We start from the raw sequence: 20,967 nt of genomic DNA, 5'->3' as shown, positions 1-20,967 counted from the left end.
CAGAGTTGTTGGGCACTGGGTGCAGAGAGCTAAGAGGGAGTTTGCCAGCTGGGCTCTTCCACTGGTGCTGCTGGGTCCAGCTGGGTGCTGGACATGCCCAGGACTTGCTGGGCACTGGGTGCAGAGAGGTGAGGGAGCATTTGCCAGCCAGGTTCTTCTCAGCAAGGCTGCTGGGTCTAGCTGGCTGCTGGAGATCCCCACAAGGGTCCAGGTCTTGTTTGGCACCAGATGCAGAGATCTGAGGGGGTGTTTGCCAACTGGGCCCCTCCAGCAAGGCTGCTGGATCCACCTGGGTCCTGAAGACCCTCAGAAGGGCTCCAGGACTCGCTTGGGACTTAGTGTGGAGAGCTGAGGGGGTGCTTGCCAGCTGGGTAGGGAGGCTGTGACACGTGTGCCCTCCTTGCCCGCAGGCCCTGTACCTCAGCTGGGTGCTGGAGGCCCGCAGGAACATCCTGGCCATCCTGCAGGACATGCCCTCGCTGCGCCCTCCCATCGACCACCTCTGCGAGCTGCTGCCTCGCCTGCAGGCTCGCTACTACTCCATCGCCTCCTCCTCCAAGGTGAGCCCCCTGCTGAGGCCCCCACAGAGCCGCAGCCCTCCCTCTAGGTGGGGACAGCAGGTGAGGACCAGGCCCAGCTGGCATTTTCTGCGGGGAGGTGGCTTTGGTTACCTCATGCTTGAGACCTGCCAGCTTCCTCGTGGTCCCACGGAGCAGTCAGCTGCTTCCTGCTCCAGCCACCCTCCTCTGTGCTCCTAGGCCTTGCCTCTGGGGCTTGGAAACAAGGGTGACCTTTAGGTGTGGGGCAGAATTCACCCTTGCTCCTGTGCCTGGAGCCCTAAGGTGCTGGCAGTACTGAGGGAAGCTCAGTGGTCTGCAGTGAGTTGGGCACAAGACCATTGTGAGTTGTGCTGAGAGGTAACACTGGGGTAAGAGTGTGTCAGTTCTGGGCTCCCCAGTTCAGCAGAGCCAGGGAAGAGCTGCAGAGAGCCCAGGGGAGGCTGCAGAGATGCTGAGGGGCCTGGAGCAGCTCTGGGAGGAGCAAAGGCTGAGAGCCCTGGGGCTGAGAGCCTGCAGAAGAGCAGCCCCAGAGGGCAGCTGAGCAATGCTCAGCAAGAGCTGAAGGAGCTGTGGGGGGCAAGAGCCTGGGGCCAGACTCTGCTCAGTGGTGCCCAGGGACAGGCCAAGGGGCAGCAAGGGGCACAAAGTGTCAGGCAGGAGGTTGGCTGTGCAGAGGAGGAGCAAGTTGTTTGTTGTGAGGGTGCTGGAGGCCTGGAGCAGGCTGCCCAGAGAGGCTGTGGAGTGTCCTTGTGTGGAGAGCTTCCAACCCCCCTGGCACTGTGCTGCTGGGCAAGCTGCTGTGGGTGCCCTGCTTTAGGAGTGGGGCTGGGCTGGATGCTCTCCAGAGGTCCCTTCCAGCCCCACCCTGCTGGGATCAGGTTAAACTCCTTCCCCTCGCTGAGCACAAGGGGCTGGGTTTGCTGGGGCTCCCTGGCACTGCTGTCCCCTCTCCTGCAGGTTCACCCCAACTCCATCCACATCTGCGCCGTGACGGTGGAGTACGAGACCAAGACAGGACGCCTGAACAGAGGGGTGGCCACCAACTGGCTGAAGGGCAAAGTGCCCACCGAGAACGGGAGCAGCCCCCTGGTGCCCATGTACGTCCGGAAGTCGCAGTTCCGCCTGCCCTTCAAGCCCAGCACCCCTGTCATCATGATCGGGCCCGGCACCGGCATCGCCCCCTTCATCGGCTTCATCCAGGAGCGCGCCTGGCTCAAGCAGCAGGGTGAGGCCCGGGGCCAGCCGGGGGCTGCAGCTGCTGCTCCCTGCCTCCGCCCTGCGGCTTCTGCTGCTCACAGCTGGCCAGAAGCGGCGGAGGTGGAGGGGCAGGGAGAGCAGCAGCTGAGCGGCTTTGGCCCCAGAGGCTGTTGTGGTGAGGGGAAGTCAATGGATCTGAACCAGTTCTGACCTCTGCCACCACAGCTCCAACCAACCAGGACCTTGGTGGTGTGGTGGCAGAGGTCAGACCCCAGCCCCTGGGTGCTCAGAGCTGTGGTGGCAGAGGTCAGAGCCTGGCCCCTGGGTGCTCAGAGCTGTGGTGGCAGAGGTCAGACCCCAGCCCCTGGGTGCTCAGAGCTGTGGTGGCAGAGGTCAGACCCCAGCCCCTGGGTGCTCAGAGCTGTGGTGGCAGAGGTCAGACCCCAGCCCCTGGGTGCTCAGAGGTGTGGTGGCAGAGGTCAGACCCAGGCCCCTGGGTGCTCAGAGCTGTGGTGGCAGAGGTCAGACCCTGGTTCCTGGGTGCTCAGAGGTGTGGTGGCAGAGGTCAGACCCAGGCCCCTGGGTGCTCAGAGCTGTGGTGGCAGAGGTCAGACCCAGGCCCCTGGGTGCTCAGAGGTGTGGTGGCAGAGGTCAGACACAGGCCCCTGGGTGCTCAGAGGTGTGGTGGCAGAGGTCAGAGCCTGGCCCCTGGGTGCTCAGAGCTGTGGTGGCAGAGGTCAGACCCAGGCCCCTGGGTGCTCAGAGCTGTGGTGGCAGAGGTCAGACCCTGGCCCCTGGGTGCTCAGAGCTGTGGTGGCAGAGGTCAGACCCAGGCCCCTGGGTGCTCAGAGCTGTGGTGGCAGAGGTCAGACACAGGCCCCTGGGTGCTCAGAGCTGTGGTGGCAGAGGTCAGAGCCTGGCCCCTGGGTGCTCAGAGCTGTGGTGGCAGAGGTCAGACACAGGCCCCTGGGTGCTCAGAGCTGTGGTGGCAGAGGTCAGACCCTGGCCCCTGGGTGCTCAGATCTGTGGTGGCAGAGGTCAGACCCTGGTCCCTGGGTGCTCAGAGGTGTGGTGGCAGAGGTCAGACCCTGGCCCCTGGGTGCTCAGAGGTGTGGTGGCAGAGGTCAGACCCAGGCCCCTGGGTGCTCAGAGCTGTGGTGGCAGAGGTCAGACCCTGGTCCCTGGGTGCTCAGAGGTGTGGTGGAAGAGGTCAGACCCTGGCCCCTGGGTGCTCAGAGCTGTGGTGGCAGAGGTCAGAGCCTGGTCCCTGGGTGCTCAGAGGTGTGGTGGAAGAGGTCAGACCCTGGCCCCTGGGTGCTCAGAGGTGTGGTGGCAGAGGTCAGACCCAGGCCCCTGGGTGCTCAGAGCTGTGGTGGCAGAGGTCAGACACAGGCCCCTGGGTGCTCAGAGCTGTGGTGGCAGAGGTCAGACCCCAGCCCCTGGGTGCTCAGAGCTGTGGTGGCAGAGGTCAGACCCTGGTCCCTGGGTGCTCAGAGGTGTGGTGGCAGAGGTCAGAGCCTGGCCCCTGGGTGCTCAGAGGTGTGGTGGCAGAGGTCAGACCCAGGCCCCTGGGTGCTCAGAGCTGTGGTGGCAGAGGTCAGACCCTGGTTCCTGGGTGCTCAGAGCTGTGGTGGCAGAGGTCAGAGCCTGGCCCCTGGGTGCTCAGAGCTGTGGTGACAGAGGTCAGACCCTGGCCCCTGGGTGCTCAGAGCTGTGGTGGCAGAGGTCAGACCCTGGTTCCTGGGTGCTCAGAGCTGTGGTGGCAGAGGTCAGACCCTGGTTCCTGGGTGCTCAGAGCTGTGGTGGCAGAGGTCAGACACAGGCCCCTGGGTGCTCAGAGGTGTGGTGGCAGAGGTCAGACCCAGGCCCCTGGGTGCTCAGAGCTGTGGTGGCAGAGGTCAGACCCCAGCCCCTGGGTGCTCAGAGCTATGGTGGCAGAGGTCAGACCCCAGCCCCTGGGTGCTCAGAGCTGTGGTGGCAGAGGTCAGACCCAGGGCCCTGGGTGCTCAGAGCTGTGGTGGCAGAGGTCAGACCCTGGTTCCTGGGTGCTCAGAGCTGTGGTGGCAGAGGTCAGACCCCAGCCCCTGGGTGCTCAGAGCTGTGGTGGCAGAGGTCAGACCCCAGCCCCTGGGTGTCCAGGTCGGGCTCCTTTCTGCAGCCTGTGCGCGCCGCCGTGCTCAGGGTTCCTCCTGCCGGCAGCAGCGGTGGTGCAGCTCCGCCTGCCGCGGGCTGGCAGGGCGGGCAGGGGCGAGGGCAGGGCGGGCAGGGGCGAGGGCAGGGCGGGCAGGGGCGAGGGCAGGGCTGGGGGTGCCATGGCTGCCGTGTGCCCCCGCAGGCAAGGAGGTGGGCGAGACGGTGCTGTACTACGGCTGCCGGCGGGAGCGCGAGGACTACCTGTACCGGCAGGAGCTGGCTGCCTTCCAGCGGGAGGGGGTCCTCACCCAGCTCAACGTGGCCTTCTCCCGGGACCAGCCTGAGAAGGTACCGCTCACCTTGCCCAGCCGCTCCCTCACCCCCCCTGCACGGCCCCAAGGGCTGGAGGCTTGCAGCCTGCGGCCCCTGGCGTCTCCGCAGGGCATCTGGTGGAGCGTGGGCCTGGCCTCCCTGCCTGGCTCGGTGGTGTGGGTGGCTCCTCTCTGCTCATGCCCACCTCGTCTGTGGGTCTCCTCTGGAGGCTTTCAAGCCCTGTCTGGATGTGTTCGTGTGTGACCTGGGCCAGATTCTCTGGGCCAGCTGTGGCAGGGGGTTGGACTCGGTGGTCTCTGGAGGTCCCTTCCAGCCCCCAACGTCCTGGGGTCCTGCCTCCTGCCAGGTTTATGTCCAGCACCTGCTGAAGAAGAACAAGGAGAGCATCTGGAAGCTGCTGAACGAGGGGAACGCTCATGTCTACGTCTGTGGGTAGGTCTGGGGACACTTAGCAGTGGGACTCACCTCACCCCTCTGTGTGTTACCAGCCCTGGGGAGGGGGGGTCCACACTGTCCTTGTTCCAGGGGAGGGCCAGGCAGAGAGCATGACCCAGGTCTGGGGCTGGGTGGTGCTCCCCAGGGCTCAGCGCTGGGACCAGTTCTCTTTAGCATCTTCAGTGGGAGTCTGGGTGAGGGCATCCAGGCACCCTTGGTCAGTTTGCAGGTGGCACCAAGTTAGGCAGCAGTGTTGATCTGCTGGGGGGGCAGGGGAGGCTCTGCAGAGGGATCTGGCCAGGCTGGATCCATGGGCCAAGGTCAGTGAGATGAGGTTCAGTGAGGCCAATGCTGGGTCCTGCCCTTGGCTCACAAGGCTCACCCCAGGAAGGCTCCAGGCTGGGGGCAGAGTGGTTGGAAACTGCCCCATGGAAAAGGCCCTGGGGGTGCTGGTTGGCAGCAGCTGAAGATGAGCCAGGGTGTGCCCAGCTGGGCGAGAAGGGCACCAGCAGCCTGGCCTGGCTCAGCAGTGGTGTGGCCAGCAGGAGCAGGGCAGGGGTTGTGCCCCTGTGCTGGGCACTGGGGAAGGCACAGCTCAAGTACTTGGGGTCAGTTTTGGGGCCCTCACTGCAAGAAGGACATTGAGGGACTGGAGCAGGGCCAGAGAAGGGCAGGAAAGGTGGGGAAGGGTCTGGGGAGGAGCAGCTGAGGGAATGGGGTCGCGGATCCTGGAGGAGGCTGAGGGGACACCTTGCTCTCACCGACTGCCTGAGAGGAGGCAGCAAGCAGGTGGGGGTTGGGCTCTTCTCCCCAGGAACAAGTGAGAGGACAGGAGGAAAGGGCCTCGGGTTGTGCCAGGGCAGGGTTAGGTTGGCCACGAGGAACAGTTTCTTCCTCCCAGTGGTTGCCAGGGCCTGGCCCAGGCTGCGGGGGTGCAGTGGCCGTCCCCGCAGAGGGCTCAGAGCGGCGGTGCCCAGGGCTGGTGTGCTCCGAGCCCGGCGGCTGCGGTGCCAGGCTGCGGTGCCAGGCTGCGGCGCCAGGCTGCGGTGCCAGGCTGCGGTGCCAGGGTCTGAGTGCGGCTGCCCGCAGGGACGCGCGGAGCATGGCGCGGGACGTGCAGAACACCTTCTACGAGATCGTGGCCGAGTTCGGCAGCCTGAGCCAGCCCCAGGCCGTGGACTATGTCAAGAAGCTGATGACCAAGGGCCGCTACTCCCTGGACGTCTGGAGCTAGGAGCGGCGCTGGCAGGGCCGGGGAGAGAAGCGGCCCCGCGGGGGGTTAGCGCCTGCCCAGCGCCGCCCCCGGCCCGCAGTGCCCCGGGGCCGCTCCCAACCCCTCCTGGGCCCCCGCACCCCCGGGGCAGGGTCTGGACCCGCGGGTGTAGAAGGGGTCGGGAGGGGCAGGGGGTAGTGCCCAGGAGCGTGGGCGGCTCTGGCACCCCGGGGGGCACCTCGTGGCGGAGCTGCTGTGGGACAGGAGGGCTGGGCAGTGCCAGGGGCAGCCCCGGGGACTCCACCTGCACGCTCAAGTGTTGCCTTAGCCCCTGGGCTGGAGCCCAGCCTGGCCTGGGGACAGCCACGGGGTGGAGGAGCCAGCGGCCCCCAGCACTGTGGGTTTGGGGTGAGGGCATGGCAGGGGCTTGCCATGGCCTCCCTCACACCCTGTGTGCCCTTTGGCTAAGGGGCACAGAGCTGCCTTGTGCCACCAGCACCCCACAGCCCCCTCACTCCTGTCCCCACTGCCCGCCCTCACCGCGGGGCTTCTCTGCCCTCCAGACGAGCCCTGTCCTGGGGGGGCCCTGCAGCTGGCACCCCCCCCCGTGCCCACCCCCTCCTCATGCTGTCTGCTCTCATTTTTTAAAATGCTGCTTTTATTTTGCCACCTTTTGTGATTCAGCCCCGGGGGAGCCCAGCTGTAAATTATTGAAATACATCTGTCCTTGGAATACACAAAGTGGCCTCTGCCTGCCCTGGCCCCTGGGCACCAGCTCCAGCTCTGCCTGCCAGCTGGCAGCCACCTGCTGCCAGCTCTGGCCTTAGGCTGAGCCCTGGCAGGGTAAATGGGAGGGCAGCAGCGTGGCAGGGGGCGCTGGACTGGGGCACAGAGTCACAGAGTGGTAGGGGTTGGAAGGGACCTCTGGAGTCCAACCACCCTGCCAGAGCAAGGGCACCCAGGACCATGCCCAGGTGGGATGGAAGCTCTCCAGAGGAGACTGCACAGCCTCTCTGGGCAGCCTGCTCCAGGCCTCCAGCACCCTCACACCAAACAAGCTTCCCCTCAGATCTTGAGGTGGAACTTGCTGGGTTCCAGCTTGTACCTGTTGGTCCCTGTCCTGTCACTGGGCACCACCAGAAGGAGCCTGGCACCTTCATCCTGACCCCCACCCCCCCCCCAGACACTGACAGACGTGGGTAAGGTTCCCTCTCAGCCCCAGGGCTCTCAGCTTCTCCTCTGGTGCTGGTAGAGGGCTTCTTGTCCCCCACTCTGCAGGGATGCTGCAGGCCTGCAGGGCTCTGCTTGGCTCATTGTTGGGTCAAGCTCTGGCCACAGCCTGTGGCATGGGGCTGTGCTGGCCAGGGGGTGCCAAGGGAAGGAGCTCACAGCTCTGCCCTTCCATCCCCACTGCAGCCTGCCTGGCGTGGGGCACTGAGGGGGCTTTTCTTTCCCCCTGGTACTGCCAGGTGAGCCCAGCCAGAGAGCAGAGCATGCTCTGAGAGCACCCCGTGGCCTGAGGCAGCCTCTTCCCTTCCCTGGGTGCAAGACCAAGGTCTGTGCAGCTCCAGGGTGAAGCCCAGATCAGGCTCCTGGTGCTCCTACCCCCCCTGCCACGGCTCCTCCACCTCAGCCCCTCTGCCCTGTGCCTTGCAGGCCAAGCAGGAGCTGGGCTGCAGCAGCCTGAGGGCCAGCACAGCCTTCAGCTGCCCTGGAAGCAGGGAGGGCTGTGGGAGCAGCCAGGGATGTGACTGCTCACAGCTTACAGCATCGAGGGCCTCTCTCTGCCTTCACCACGGGCAGCTGCCCTGGCTGCAGGGCTGGGGAGAGCCTTGAGCACCCCAGGAGCTGTGTGAGCTGCTGAGGAAACCATCCCAGTGAAGGTCTCCAGGGCAGCAGCTGTCCCTGGCCCCCTGCTCTGCTGGAGGAGGGAGGCAGAGGGCACAGGAGCTGCAGGGTGCTCCAGGTGAGGGAGTCAGGCATGGATCCAGCACCACTGACCACGTCCAACAGCTCTATTTGTGAGCAGGCCTCAAGCTCTGCCCCAGCCCAGGGGCCGAGGTGAGGCAGCAGAGTCCGGACGGCATCGGGGGCCGGGAGGTGGAGGCGGGGGAGGAGGCCCTGGGCCCCGCCCTGCCTCCCTTCAGTCCTGCTTCCTGTCCTGGTGCTTGTCCTGAATCTTCTGGTGCACGACGCGCAGGGTGGTGAAGAAGTTCCCCAGGAAGAGGATGAGGAAGGGGAGGCCACACATGAGGACCTGTGGGAGCCACAAGTCAGCAGGAGGGACCTGCCTGGGGGCCATCCCCCTCCCCAGGGCACTTGCCTGGCCCCCAGCCCTTACCTGCCACTCCTTGCACTCGGGGTGCTGCAGCATGTTGAAGAGGGTGATGGCATTGTAGAGCTGCCAGAACTGCAGGAGGCAGGAAGTGAGGAGCAGCTCCTGGCCCCCAGTGCTGGGGCTCATCCAGCTGCCCCCCCCGGGCACAAACCCCTTGCAGAGCTCCTGGGAGGCAACCCCACCCAGGCCTGCAGCCAGAGGGACCCCACTTGGGACATCTCCCTCTGTCTTCCCACCCCCTGCATGCCTCAGCACAGCCTTCCTGCCTGAATGATGTGACCAAGGCAGAAAAGGAGCTGCAGCATCTCAGGAAGGGTTTGGAGGGGTTCTGGAGGGGTTCTGGAGCCAGCCCCTCTCTGTTTCACCCCTCCCTTGAGCACCTGGCACAAGCACCAGCAGCTCCCCCAAGGAGTTGTGGAGGTGACAGGGGGAGGAGAAGCAGCAGCCCAGCACTGCTGAATGTATTTCCCTGCCCCTGGCATCTGCAGCCTGTGGGCAGCTGGGGGGGGTGAGGCTGCCCCAGCCCAGGGCTCAGGTCTGCAGCTGCCCCCGGGGAGGGGCAGTGCACACTCACGTGCCCGAAGAAGAGGAAGGGGAGCAGGAAGGTGAGGCCTCTCCACATCCAGGACTGGAAGCCCTCTGCAAGGGAGGAAGGTTTGATGAGGACCCCACACGGTGCTGAAGGGGACCAGCTGGAGCCCAGCTGCTGAGGCTGTGGGCAGGGAGCCTTAGTGGCCACCCTGTGCCCGGCCAAGTCCTGCTGGCTAGCACAGCCCTGCTGTGGCACAGGGCCTGGGCAGGGCTTCCCAGTGCTCGCTTCACTGGGGCCTCTGGAGGAGGCTGCTGTGCTGGAGCTGCCCCCACCCATGGCCCCTGGCCCCCAGCACTCGGTGCCACAGGGGCTGGAGAGGTGGCAGCCCACAGCTACCTTGGGGACATTTCACACCTGAAGAAGCTTCCTGCAGGGAGCTCAGGTGCCAGGAGCCACACTCAGGGCTACCCTGCAGCCCAAGGGAGCCAGCCAAGGAGAGGAGGAGGACAGCATCCAGCCCAGAGGGTGCTGCTGCCTCACAGCAGCTGCTTGCTGCTGGGGCTCTGCCACCCATAAACCACAGCCAGAGGTCCCTCAGATACCTGCCACAGCTCCCAGGTAGCAGCCTGCTGGTGGCAGGGAGGCTGCAGGGAGGCTGCCAGCAGCTGCAGGCGCAGCTGGCCCGGGCCAGGCAGGGAGGGGAGCGGTGACTCACCCACGGTCAGGTCCATGTTGTGCCTCTCCCCCAGCGCCCGCAGCCGGTACAAGCAGCCGCTCTGGTAGTAGTACTGCAGGAACTGCACAAAGCCTGCGGGGACAGCGCTGTGGGCAGCAGCAGCAGCTCACAGGAGGCACCTCAAAGCTCAGCCAGTGTCAGCCCCTCTGCCGTGGGCAGGGGCATCCCCCACCAGCACAGGCTGCTCAAGGTCTCACCCAGCCTGGCCTCAAATGCCTCCGGGGAGGAGGACATCCACAGCCTGCAGGCTGCCCAAGGAGGTTATGGATCTCCTCCTCCCTGGTGATCCTCAGCACCAGGTTGAACAGGAAAAACTTTATCAAGGCTCATCCAACCTCACCTTGAACACCTCCAAGGAGGGGGCAGCCACAACCTCCCTGGGCAACCTCTGCCAGTCTCTCCCCACCCTCACTCTGAAGAACTTCTTCCTCACCTCCACTCTCACTCTCCCCTCTCCCAGCTCAAAGCCACTGTCCCTTGTCCAAAGTCCCTCCCCAGCTCTCTGGAAGGCTGCTCTAAGGTCTCCCTGGAGCCTTCCCCAGGCTGAACAGCCTCAGCTCTTCCAGTCTGTGCCCACAGGGGAGGTTCTGCAGCCTCTGATCACCTTGACGACCTCCTCTAGACCCTCTCCAGCAGCTCCAGGTCCTTCTTGTGCTGGTTCCCCAGAGCTGGAGGCAGTGCTGCAGGTGAGGGCTGAGCAGATTGGAGGGGCAGAATCCCCTCCCTGTGCTGCTGCTCTCCCTGCCCTGGCTGCAGCCAGCACACAGCTGGCTCTGGGCTGCCAGTGCCCAGTGCTGGCTCTGGGCACTTGGGCACCAACTGACACCCCCAAGGCCTTCTCCTGCAGGCTGCTCTTGAGCCACTTCTCACTCAGCCTGGATTTGTGCTTGGGATTGCCCTGACCCAGGTGCAGGAACCTTGCACTTGGTAAGGGATATCCTGCCCAGGCACCATCCCCTGCCCCAGCATCAGCTCTAAGACTACACAAAGACCATCCCAGTGCCAGGGCAGAGGCCAGGAGGAAACCCAGGAGAACTGTGAGCAGCTGCAGATAGTCCTCCACATGTCACAGAGCCACAGGGACCATCTCCCAGGCCACAGCCCTGCCTCATCCCAGTGCACACAGCAGCACTTACTCTGGTACATGGAGAAGGAGAGGAACTGGTTCCTGAACATCTGGTACATGAGCCCGTCCGGCCTGCCAAGAGAGGGAGCTGGCTGGGGGCTGGGGGGCTGGCAGCCAGCCTTGCCTGCCCCACAGGGCACCACTGCCCCACCCCAGCTCCTCCCAGGCAGAGGGCTGAGGTGGTGCTCCCCCAGGAGCTGCAAGGCAGGGGATGGTGTTTCACAGAACGCTGGGGGCTGGCAGGGACCTCCAGAGACCACTGAGCCCAGCAGGAGCACTCGGGGCAGGTCACACAGGATTGTCTCGAGGCAGGTTTGGAAGCTCTCCAGAGGAGGAAACTCCACAGCCTCTCTGGGCAGCTTGCTCCAGGGCTCTGCCACCCTCCCAGGGACAAAGATGTTCCTCATGTTGAGGTGGAACTTCTGTGACTGAGTTCCCATCCATCGCCCTATGTCCCATCGCTGGCAGCAACCTGGCTCTGTCCCCTGCCAGCCACCCCTCAGCTATCTGGAGACATTGCTAAGGTCCCCTCTCAGCCTTCCCAGCCCAGGGACCCTGCCTGCTGCACTGAGGTGCTGAAGGGCTGGAGAGGATGCTGTGGACTTGACTGTTAGCCCACACCAGCCACAGGACCACGGAGCAGGGCACTGAGGGCCTCTTAGTCTGAGCTGGCCACAGCCTGGGGTCTCTCCAGCCCAGAGCTGGGCAGATGCACTCACCATGTCAGCAAGACACCTGAGAGGAAGGTGGAGACATAGTGATGGAAAACCCACCAGCCTTTGATTCTGGAAGGCAGACACAGAGAAAGCCTCCTCAGCACGGGTGGAGACCCCAGGAGGCAGCAGGACAGCAGAGCCCAGCTGCAGGACAGCAGAGCCCAGCTGCAGGACAGCAGAGCCCAGCTGCAGGCACCCTCCAGCAGCAGGACAGCAGAGCCCAGCTGCAGGCACCCTCCAGCAGCAGGACAGCAGAGCCCAGCTGCAGGCACGCTCCAGCTGCAGGACAGCAGAGCCCAGCTGCAGGCACCCTCCAGCTGCAGGACAGCAGAGCCCAGCTGCAGGCACCCTCCAGCAGCAGGACAGCAGAGCCCAGCTGCAGGCACCCTCCAGCAGCAGGACAGCAGAGCCCAGCTGCAGGCACGCTCCAGCTGCAGGACAGCAGAGCCCAGCTGCAGGCACCCTCCAGCTGCAGGACAGCAGAGCCCAGCTGCAGGCACCCTCCAGCTGCCCAGGCAGGGCTGGGCACAAAACGGCTGCGCACGGAGCAGAGCACAGCAGCTCTGCCCAGGGCAGCAGCCAGGGGCTGGGACCCTTCCAGCTGCTGCTCCATCCTTCTTCTCCACCTTCCCTCAACAGCCCTTAACAACCTCCCTCCCCATCCTCCCTCCTCAATCTCCCTCCCCACCTTCCCTCCTCAACCTCCCTCCCCACCCTCCCTCCTCAACCTCCCTCCCCACCTTCCCTCCTCAACCTCCCTCCCCACCTTCCCTCCTCAACCTCCCTCCCCACCTTCCCTCCTCAACCTCCCTCCCCACCCTCCCTCCTCAACCTCCCTCCCCACCTTCCCTCCTCAACCTCCCTCCCCACCCTCCCTCACCACCCCTGCAGAGGACTCTCCTCCTGCCCTCAGTGCCAGGGCTGCTGCACACCCTGAGGAGGGAGCTGCTGCCCTGGTGAGTGAGGAGCTGTGAGGTGGGTGCCAGCTCCTCAGCCTTGCAGAAAAGGACCCAGTGGCTGCGTGTGCCCTCCCTGGGCCCAGGGCACTCACTTGGAGCCGTTGTTGATCAGGATGCTCTCCCGGATGGTGAGGGTGCAGTAGTACCACACCAGCAGGAAGTTGAAGACAGCATCTGTCACCCTGGGTGGGAAGCAGAGGGGTGGCATCAGAGCCACTGCCCACGTGTTGAGGGCACAGGCATCAAGACATTGCTGCAGGATGCCCACCCCGTGGGCAGGGAGATCTGGCTCCACCACCACCCACCAAGGCCACGACCAGATGGCAACAGCCACAAAAGCCTCAGGGCAGAGGTCAGGATCTCCAGCTCAGCTCAGGAGCTTTCGGGGTGGGCAAGGAGGACACAGGAACCCTGGGAGGAGACCTCTGCCTGGCATCCAAGCCAGACCCACCTGGAGTTGAAGAGGAACCGACAGGAGAAGGAGACAATGAGTAAGATGATGGTGAGGTAGAGCTTGAACTTCTCATACTCATCTTTGTATGCAAACCTGCAGGGAGGCACAGGGACAGGTTGGAGCAAGGTGGCTGCTGGAAGTGTGTCCTGTCCCACCCAGCTGGACAAAAGTCATGTTGGGAACCTCTGGGACAAGGCTGGCAGAGCTGGGGGTGTTCAGCCTGCAGAGGAGAAGGCTGCAGGAGACCTTCTGGTGGCCTTGCAGGGCTGGAAGGGGAGATCAGAGAGCTGGGGACAGGCTTTTTCTCAGGGCCTGTGGTGCCAGGCCAAGGGGGGATGGTTTGGAGTGAAAGAGGGAGACTGAGAGTGGAGAGAAGGGAGAAATGTTTGCCCCTGAGGGTGGGCAGAGCCTGGCCCAGGCTGCCCAGAGAGGTGGGAGCTGCCCCATGGCTGGCAGCAGTGCAGGTCAGGTTGCCTGTGGCTGTGAGCAGCCTGCTCTGGCTGGGGCTGTGCCTGCTGGCTGCAGGGGGTTGGTTGGATGAGCTTCAAAGGTACCCACTCAAAGCACTCTGTGGTCCCATGCTCAGAGGAGCCCTCATGCCCTGGGTGTCTCTGAGGGGACAGGACACCAGGCTGCTGCCACCCAGGTGAGACAGCTTCAGCAGACTCCAGGCCATGCCAGCCCGGGCAGCCCTTCACAGGGAGGCTTGGGGAGCTGAGTTTCTGTACGGGCACCTCTGGCACTACTGCCCCAGCATGGAGGGCCCCTGTGTGCCAGAGCCAAGCCAAGGGCAGGGAGCAGGCTCCTGCCACAGGGATGCTCTGCAGCTGGCCAGAGCTGAGGGTCCAGCGCAGGCGGGCGGCAGGGCACAGCGCTGGGCGGGCTCTGGGGACAGGAGAGGAGGCTGCGGGGAGGGAGCCGGTGCCAGGCCGGGGGCAGCAGCCGCCGGCAGGGGCCGTACTTGGCCTGCTTGCTGAGCAGAGTCACGTTCACGTTCCCCAGCACCAGACTCAGGTACAGCCTGCGGAGAGAGCACACAGTCAGGCCGGGGGCTGCCCGCGGCTGGCACAGGGGCAGGGCACTGCTGGCCCCTCTCCTGCCACTGCCAAGGCAGGCAATGAGCCCCCAGCTGCTTCCCACCCAGAGCTGACTGGCACGGCTGAGCCCTGCCCCCGCTCCCGTGGGCACCGGGGGGGGCTCCGGGGCTCCCTGCCAGGTGCAGCCACCCTTCGAGGGTGGGTGAAGGACAGGAGCCAGCAGAGGAGAGGGGGGGCAAGAGCAGCAGAGGCTCAGCCTGGCTGCTGCCCAGGCCTCCTCCGGTGCCAGCCTGCCAGCAGGTTACAGCCCCAGGGACCCCTCACCCGTTCTTCTTGGGCAGGTAGGCCTCCATCTCAAAGAAGACATTCTGCCTCTCCTTGATCAGGCTCTGGGTCTCCTGGATGGACTCCTTCTGCTCAGGGCTCAGCTGCCCTTGGCATCTGCACAGGACACAGAGGTGCTGGCATCAGGAGGGTCCTTGTCACACACCCAGCACCAGCTGGCACTCGCTGTGCGGACGAGGATGCCCCAAGGACTGGCAGGAGGGACTGGAAGCAAACCCATGACCCATCTGCAGGGTGAGCTCCTCTGCCAGGCTGGGATGGGGCCTGAGGAGCAGCAGCAGGAGCAGGGCAAGGTGAGCAGGGCAAGGGCAGCTCTGTGCAGCAGGGGCACAAGTGACTCGCAGAGCCCTGAGCTGCAGAAGGGCACAGGGCAGGGCAGGGCAGGGCAGGGGGGAGCTGAGTGAGCCCAGAGCTCCACTCTGCCATGGGTTGCAGGGCTTGTGCCAGAGGCAGAGCCCCGAGGTGAGCTCCCTCGGCCAGCCCTCGCTGCTCTCCTGCCACGACTCACTTCCTGAGGGACACGGACAGCTCCTTCAGCCTCTTCTTCTGCCGTGCGATGGAGCTGGAGATCCCATCCTGCAGCTTGGTCAGCTCCTCCAGTTTCTGCTTGTACAGCTTGTGACTGTCCTGGGGAGGAGACACCAGCCTGGGTACCTGCCCAGCCAGCCCTGTCCTCAGGTCCCCTGCAGTGGCAGCTGTGAGAAACTGTCCCTAGCTCCACCTGCATAGCAGCTGAGCACGGCAGGAGGTGGCTGCGGGAGGCCAGGAGCGTCTGGGGACAGCCTGCAGCTGCCTCTGCTACCACGAGAGGAGAAGCAGCCCTGGGGATGCTCATCACCAGCAGCAAGGTGCTGGCACATCCACATGGCACAGCCAGGGCCTGGCCTTGCGTGTGGCTCATGCCTCACCCCCCTCCAGCTGCAGGCTCGGCAAGTCCAGCAGCAGGGTCCCACTCCAGGGCTGCTCCTGTGGCTGGGAAACCACTGCCCACGGACAGAGCCACGGAGCCCAGCAGGGTGGGGCTGGAAGGGACCTCTGGAGAGCATCCAGCCCAGCCCCACTCCTACAGCAGGGCACCCACAGCAGCTTGCCCAGCAGCACAGTGCCAGGGGGGTTGGAAGCTCTCCACACAAGGACACTCCACAGCCTCTCTGGGCAGCCTGCTCCAGGCCTCCAGCACCCTCACAACAAACAACTTGCTCCTGCTCTGCACAGCCAACCTCCTGCCTGACACTTTGTGCCCCTTGCTGCCCCTTGGCCTGTCCCTGGGCACCACTGAGCAGAGTCTGGCCCCAGGCTCTTGCCCCCCACAGCTTCTTTAGCTCTTGCTGAGCATTGTTTAGCTGCTCTCTGGGGCTGCTCTTCTGCAGGCTCTCAGCCCCAGGGCTCTCAGCCTTTGCTCCTCCCAGAGCTGCTCCAGGCCCCTCAGCAGCTCTGCAGCCTGCCCTGGGCTCTCCCCAGCACTTCCCTGGCTCTCTGCACCTGGGGAGCCCAGAGCTGGACCCAGCACCGCAGATGTGAACTGGATGGGGCACAGCAGATGGCAAGCACCAAGGAACACCTGCTGCTGGGGCCAGGGCTACAACTGAGGGCACAGGCACTCATCCCATCCCACGCTGGGGAGGGATGAGAACTGCCTCTGCCCGGAGGTGCCTGCCCCTGCCGCGGCTGCTGCCTCTGGGGCTCCATCCTGAGCACCAGGAGCCGGCAGGAGCTGGGCGCAGAGGCTGTGGCTCCTCCCGCAGCAGCGACCCAGCCGCGCCCGGGCGAGGGGAGATGCCACTCTTGTGCCACGCAGAGAGGACAGGTGAGAGCCTCCCGGGCGACTGCTCCTTGCCCAGCTCGGCTGTGGAGCAGCCTCGCCCCGGCCACGGGCAGCCCAAACGCCTCCTCCCCGGGGATCCGAACGCTGCTTGCAGCAACCCTTGGACTAGACCTTGGTGCAGGCACATTGGAGCCTCCGCGGCTCTTATCGAGCTCTTTATCAGCAGCTCTCAGCTGCTCCCCAAGGAGGAGGCGAAAGGCAGGCACGGAGCAGGGAAATGACTCCTTCTGCCCCTGGTGCCAAGCAGCTGCAGGGCAGGAGCGGGGCCCAGAGCACCCCAGCAGGGATTTACGGCCCCTCACTCTCCCGGGCCACCCCCTGCCTGCCCACGGAGCTCTCCAGCAGCCTCCTTCCCTCGCTCTCTGAGCAAGTGGCATTGGTGCCAGCTCCTCTCGCCACGCCGGGGTCCGAGCAGCAGGCTGGGAGCCAGCCCGGGTGAGGAGCAGGCTGGAGAAGGGCAGGCTGGCACCGCGCTGCTGCCCACAGGGCTCAGGGCTCGCCACCCTGCACAGCCATCCAAGGCCTGGGGAGCAAGAGGAGGTTTCTCAAAGCCTCCCTTGCCCCAGATCTGGGCACAGCTGCGATGTGTCCGCAACAGCAGCGGCTTCGCCCTGCTCCCCGGGGGGCTCGGCGGGGGAAAGGGAACTGCTGCGGCCAACCCTCCCCCGGGGGCACCCCGGCGCCGGCTGAACCCTGCCCGCTCCTTCCCCGGCCCCGGGGGTTACACAGGGCAAGAGGAAACTGCTCCAGCGCCAATCTCCTCCGCAGCACACCGCACCCGGTGGGCACCGGGGCACGGCTGCCCAGGCTGCAGCGGGGGCGTGTGGCCAGGACACGGCACCCTGCTGCCTGTGCTGTCAGGCTGGCACCAAGCTGAGAGAAGCGACGAGGAGGGTAAGAAGCATCTGCACACCCTGTGCCAGGCCGGGCAGTGCCAGGCCGGGCAGTGCCGTGCCGGGCAGTGCCATGCCGGGCAGTGCCATGCCGGGCAGTGCCGTGCCGGGCAGTGCCGTGCCGGGCAGTGCCGTGCCGGGCAGTGCCGTGCCGAGCAGTGCCATGCCGGGCAGTGCCATGCCGGGCCGGGCCGGGCCGGGCAGTGCCATGCCGGGCAGTGCCGTGCCGAGCAGTGCCGTGCCGAGCAGTGCCGTGCCGAGCAGTGCCGTGCCGGGCAGTGCCATGCCAGGCAGTGCCGCTCCCGGCCGTTACACACGAGGAGATGTCACCGCTCCGTGCCACCGCCACGGGCACGTCACGGCAGGCTGGCCGAAGGGGGTGACCCAGCCCCGGCGGGCCCCGCCAAGCCCCGTGCTCGGGCAGGGCTCCCCGGCGGTACCCGGTGCGGCTCGGCACCCGAGGGCCCGGCCGTGAGCCGTGACCGAGGGCTGCGACAGAGCGACCGGGCAGGGACGCGCAGGTGCCCGCCTCCGCCGCGCCTGCCAGGCACCCTCCGCCGCCTCCGCCGCCGCTGCGGCAGCCCCGAGCCGCTCGGCCCGGCGGGAGGGGGCCCTGGGCCAGCCGCCGTCCGGCGCAGGTTGCGGCTCCCGAGCGGGCCGGGGCCGGTGCCGGTACCTGGATGCGCTGGAAGCCTTCCTGCAGCTCCTGCCACTCCCGCAGGCACTCGGCCGCCGAACTGCCGCCGGCCATGGCAGCGATGGCGGCGGAGCGGCCCCGGTCCGGGCCCGGCTGGCGGCAAGGGGCGGCCGCCGCCTCCCGCCCGCTTCCGGCGCGGCCCGGCGGGGGCGGAGCTCGGCGGCTCCGGGCGGGGCTCGGCCTGAGGCCACCCCGGGGGAGGGCTGGAGCGGGCGGGGGGGAACGCACAGGGGGCAGGGCCGCGGAGGGGCCGGGTCGGGGAGACCTCTGAGGGCACCGAGGGCAGCCCTCAACCCGGCGCTGCCAGGGCACCGCCGAGATAGGGCAGCACCGAGCCAGGGCACCGCCGAGATAGGGCAGCACCGAGCCAGGGCACTTCCGAGCCGGGGCAGCGCCGAGCCAGGGCACCGCCGAGATAGGGCAGCGCCGAGCCAGGGCAGCACCGAGCCAGGGCACCGCCGAGATAGGGCACCGCCGAGCCAGGGCAGCACCGAGCCAGGGCACCGCCGAGATAGGGCACCGCCGAGCCGGGGCAGCGCCGAGCCAGGGCACCGCCGAGCCAGGGCACCGCCGAGCCAGGGCACCGCCGAGATAGGGCAGCACCGAGCCAGGGCACTTCCGAGCCGGGGCAGCGCCGAGCCAGGGCACCGCCGAGATAGGGCAGCGCCGAGCCAGGGCAGCACCGAGCCAGGGCACCGCCGAGATAGGGCACCGCCGAGCCAGGGCAGCACCGAGCCAGGGCACCGCCGAGATAGGGCACCGCCGAGCCGGGGCAGCGCCGAGCCAGGGCACCGCCGAGCCAGGGCACCGCCGAGCCAGGGCACCGCCGAGATAGGGCAGCACCGAGCCAGGGCAGCACCGAGATAGGGCAGCACCGAGCCAGGGCACCGCCGAGATAGGGCAGCGCCGAGCCAGGGCAGCACCGAGCCAGGGCAGCGCCGAGCCGGGGCAGCGCCGAGCCAGGGCAGCACCGAGCCAGGGCAGCACCGAGCCAGGGCACCGCCGAGCCGGGGCACCGCCGAGATAGGGCACCGCCGAGCCAGGGCACCGCCGAGCCAGGGCAGCACCGAGATAGGGCACCGCCGAGCCAGGGCACCGCCGAGATAGGGCACCGCCGAGCCAGGGCAGCACCGAGCCAGGGCACCGCCGAGATAGGGCACCGCCGAGCCAGGGCAGCACCGAGATAGGGCACCGCCGAGCCAGGGCACCGCCGAGATAGGGCACCGCCGAGCCAGGGCAGCACCGAGCCAGGGCAGCGCCGAGCCGGGGCAGCGCCGAGATAGGGCACCGCCGAGCCAGGGCAGCACCGAGCCAGGGCACCGCCGAGATAGGGCACCGCCGAGCCAGGGCAGCACCGAGCCAGGGCACCGCCGAGCCAGGGCACCGCCGAGCCGGGGCACCGCCGAGATAGGGCACCGCCGAGCCAGGGCACCGCCGAGCCAGGGCACCGCCGAGATAGGGCACCGCCGAGCCAGGGCAGCACCGAGCCAGGGCACCGCCGAGCCAGGGCACCGCCGAGCCAGGGCAGCACCGAGCCAGGGCACCGCCGAGCCAGGGCACCGCCGAGCCAGGGCAGCACCGAGCCAGGGCACCGCCGAGCCGGGGCAGCGCCGAGATAGGGCACCGCCGAGCCAGGGCAGCACCGAGCCAGGGCACCGCCGAGCCAGGGCACCGCCGAGCCGGGGCAGCACCGAGCCAGGGCCTCGGCACCGCTTCTGCACCGCTCGGGAACCCCTCCAGGGTGCGGACCCCACCACTGCCCTGGGCAGCCCGGGCCAGGCCTTGGCAACCTTCCAGGGCAAGGAATTGCTCCTCATGCCCAACCTCAACCTCCCCCGGGGCAGGTCGAGGTCCTTTCTTCTTGACCTGTTGCTCCTTTGGCAAAGGACTTGTAAGGGCAGGGACCTGCTGCAGCAGGCAGGAGGAGGCCACAGCAGTGCTGGCAGGGCTGGAAGGGCTCTGCTGTGAGCCAGGCTGGCAGAGCTGGGGGTGTTCAGCCTGCAGAGGAGAAGGCTGCAGGAGACCTTCTGGTGGCCTTGCAGGGCTGGGAGGGGAGAGCAGAGAGCTGGGGACAGAGTTTTGCTCAGGGCCTGTGGTGCCAGGCCAAGGGGAGGATGGTTTGGAGTGAAAGAGAGAGTGGAGAGAAGGGAGCAATGTTTGGCCCTGAGGGTGGGCAGAGCCTGGCCCAGGCTGCCCAGAGAGGTGGGAGCTGCCCCATGGCTGCAGCAGTGCAGGGCAGGTTGGCTGTGGCTGTGAGCAGCCTGCTCTGGCTGGGGCTGTGCCTGCTGGCTGCAGGGATGCAGTGGATGGGCTGGGAAGGTCCCTTCCAGCCAGCCCAGGCTGGGAGTCTGATTCTGATTGTCCCTAGGGAGCAGAACCCAACCCCCACCTCCCCCACCTGGCTCCAACCTCCTCTCAGGCAGCTGCAGACAGCAATGAGCTCTGCCTCAGCCTCCTCCTCTCCAGGCTGCACCCCCCCAGCTCCCTCAGCTGCTCCTCCCCAGCCCTGTTCTCCAGACCCTTCCCCAGCTTCGTTGCCCTCCTCTGGCCATGCTGCAGTCCCTCTGGCAGCACTGCTGCTCTGGCGCGGCAGGAGGGACCCTGCTCTGAAGGCTGAGGGAACAGACCAGAGGTTCACTCCCACTGCTGGCCCCACAGACAACCCCCTCGAGTGTGCTGCTGGAGCTGACCCTCGGGAGAGCCCCGAGGGCAGCAAAGCACAGAGCACGGCCCCCCCGTGCCACATCTGCTGCTCCTCGCTGCCTCCCCCATGCCCTGTCACAGCCCTCAGGTGGCCACCGCTGCCCCCAGCCTGGCCCAGCATGGGCACAGGGACAGCCCAGGAGCCTTTCCTGTGGTGGTTTATTTCGTGGTGTCAAGGTGAGGAATTCCCAGGCAGGGTGGCAGGAGAGGGTAGGACTGAGTCTGGGGGACACAGGGCAGGGTCGATGGGTGTGGATGAGGACTGAGCCATGCTGAGAGGTTTGGCTGTCGTAGCAGAGGGTGGCCCCTGGGAAGGTTGCTGTCACTCACCAAGCCAGCCAGCAGGGCTTCGGGAGGCAGAGTCCTGCCTGCAGGCAGCCGAGAAGCACACAGAGGATGCAGGGAGGGAGGCCAAGTCCTGCCTGCAGGCAGCTGAGAAACACACAGAGGATGCAGGGAGGGAGGCCAAGTCCTGCCTGCAGGCAGCTGAGAAACACACAGAGGATGCAGGGAGGGAGGCCAAGTCCTGCCTGCAGGCAGCTGAGAAACACACAGAGGATGCAGGGAGGGAGGCCAAGTCCTGCCTGCAGGCAGCTGAGAAGCACACAGAGGATGCAGGGAGGGAAGCCAAGTCCTGCCTGCAGGCAGCTGAGAAGCACACAGAGGATGCAGGGACAAGCCCTGCCCAAACTGACACCTTCCACAGCATGGAGGAGGTCCCAAATGGCTCCAAAA

At 66.4% G+C, this 20,967-nt stretch overlaps 2 protein-coding genes across 6 annotated transcripts in view; one reads left to right on the top strand and one right to left on the bottom strand.

Annotated features, from left to right (window-relative positions):
- LOC135187722 (NADPH--cytochrome P450 reductase) overlaps positions 1-6,612 on the top strand; it is a 52,325-nt gene extending 45,713 nt beyond the window's left edge. For all 5 annotated transcript variants that reach the window (XM_064166703.1, XM_064166704.1, XM_064166705.1 and 2 more), the window contains 5 exons: positions 411-560; positions 1,518-1,785; positions 4,093-4,238; positions 4,570-4,655; positions 5,748-6,612. In XM_064166703.1, coding sequence (XP_064022773.1) covers positions 411-560; positions 1,518-1,785; positions 4,093-4,238; positions 4,570-4,655; positions 5,748-5,892 — 795 coding nt within the window. In that variant the 3' untranslated portion in view covers positions 5,893-6,612. The remainder of the gene's footprint in view (positions 1-410; positions 561-1,517; positions 1,786-4,092; positions 4,239-4,569; positions 4,656-5,747) is intronic.
- A 1,256-nt stretch (positions 6,613-7,868) lies between these two features.
- On the bottom strand, positions 7,869-17,656 carry TMEM120A (transmembrane protein 120A). The gene is made up of 12 exons (XM_064166708.1): positions 17,509-17,656; positions 14,623-14,741; positions 14,094-14,210; positions 13,694-13,753; positions 12,730-12,825; positions 12,371-12,460; positions 11,323-11,388; positions 10,614-10,675; positions 9,457-9,549; positions 8,784-8,848; positions 8,213-8,281; positions 7,869-8,128 (listed from the first exon to the last, which is right to left on the bottom strand). Exons 1-12 carry the CDS (start codon positions 17,581-17,583, stop codon positions 8,015-8,017), a joined length of 1,026 nt encoding a protein of 341 aa, XP_064022778.1. The 5' UTR covers positions 17,584-17,656; the 3' UTR covers positions 7,869-8,014.
- Between the last annotated feature and the right edge of the window lie 3,311 nt (positions 17,657-20,967).

Source organism: Pogoniulus pusillus, chromosome 27 (assembly GCF_015220805.1).
Source record: "Pogoniulus pusillus isolate bPogPus1 chromosome 27, bPogPus1.pri, whole genome shotgun sequence".
NCBI lineage: Eukaryota > Metazoa > Chordata > Aves > Piciformes > Lybiidae > Pogoniulus > Pogoniulus pusillus.
This window is presented reverse-complemented; position numbering and strand designations above follow the sequence as displayed.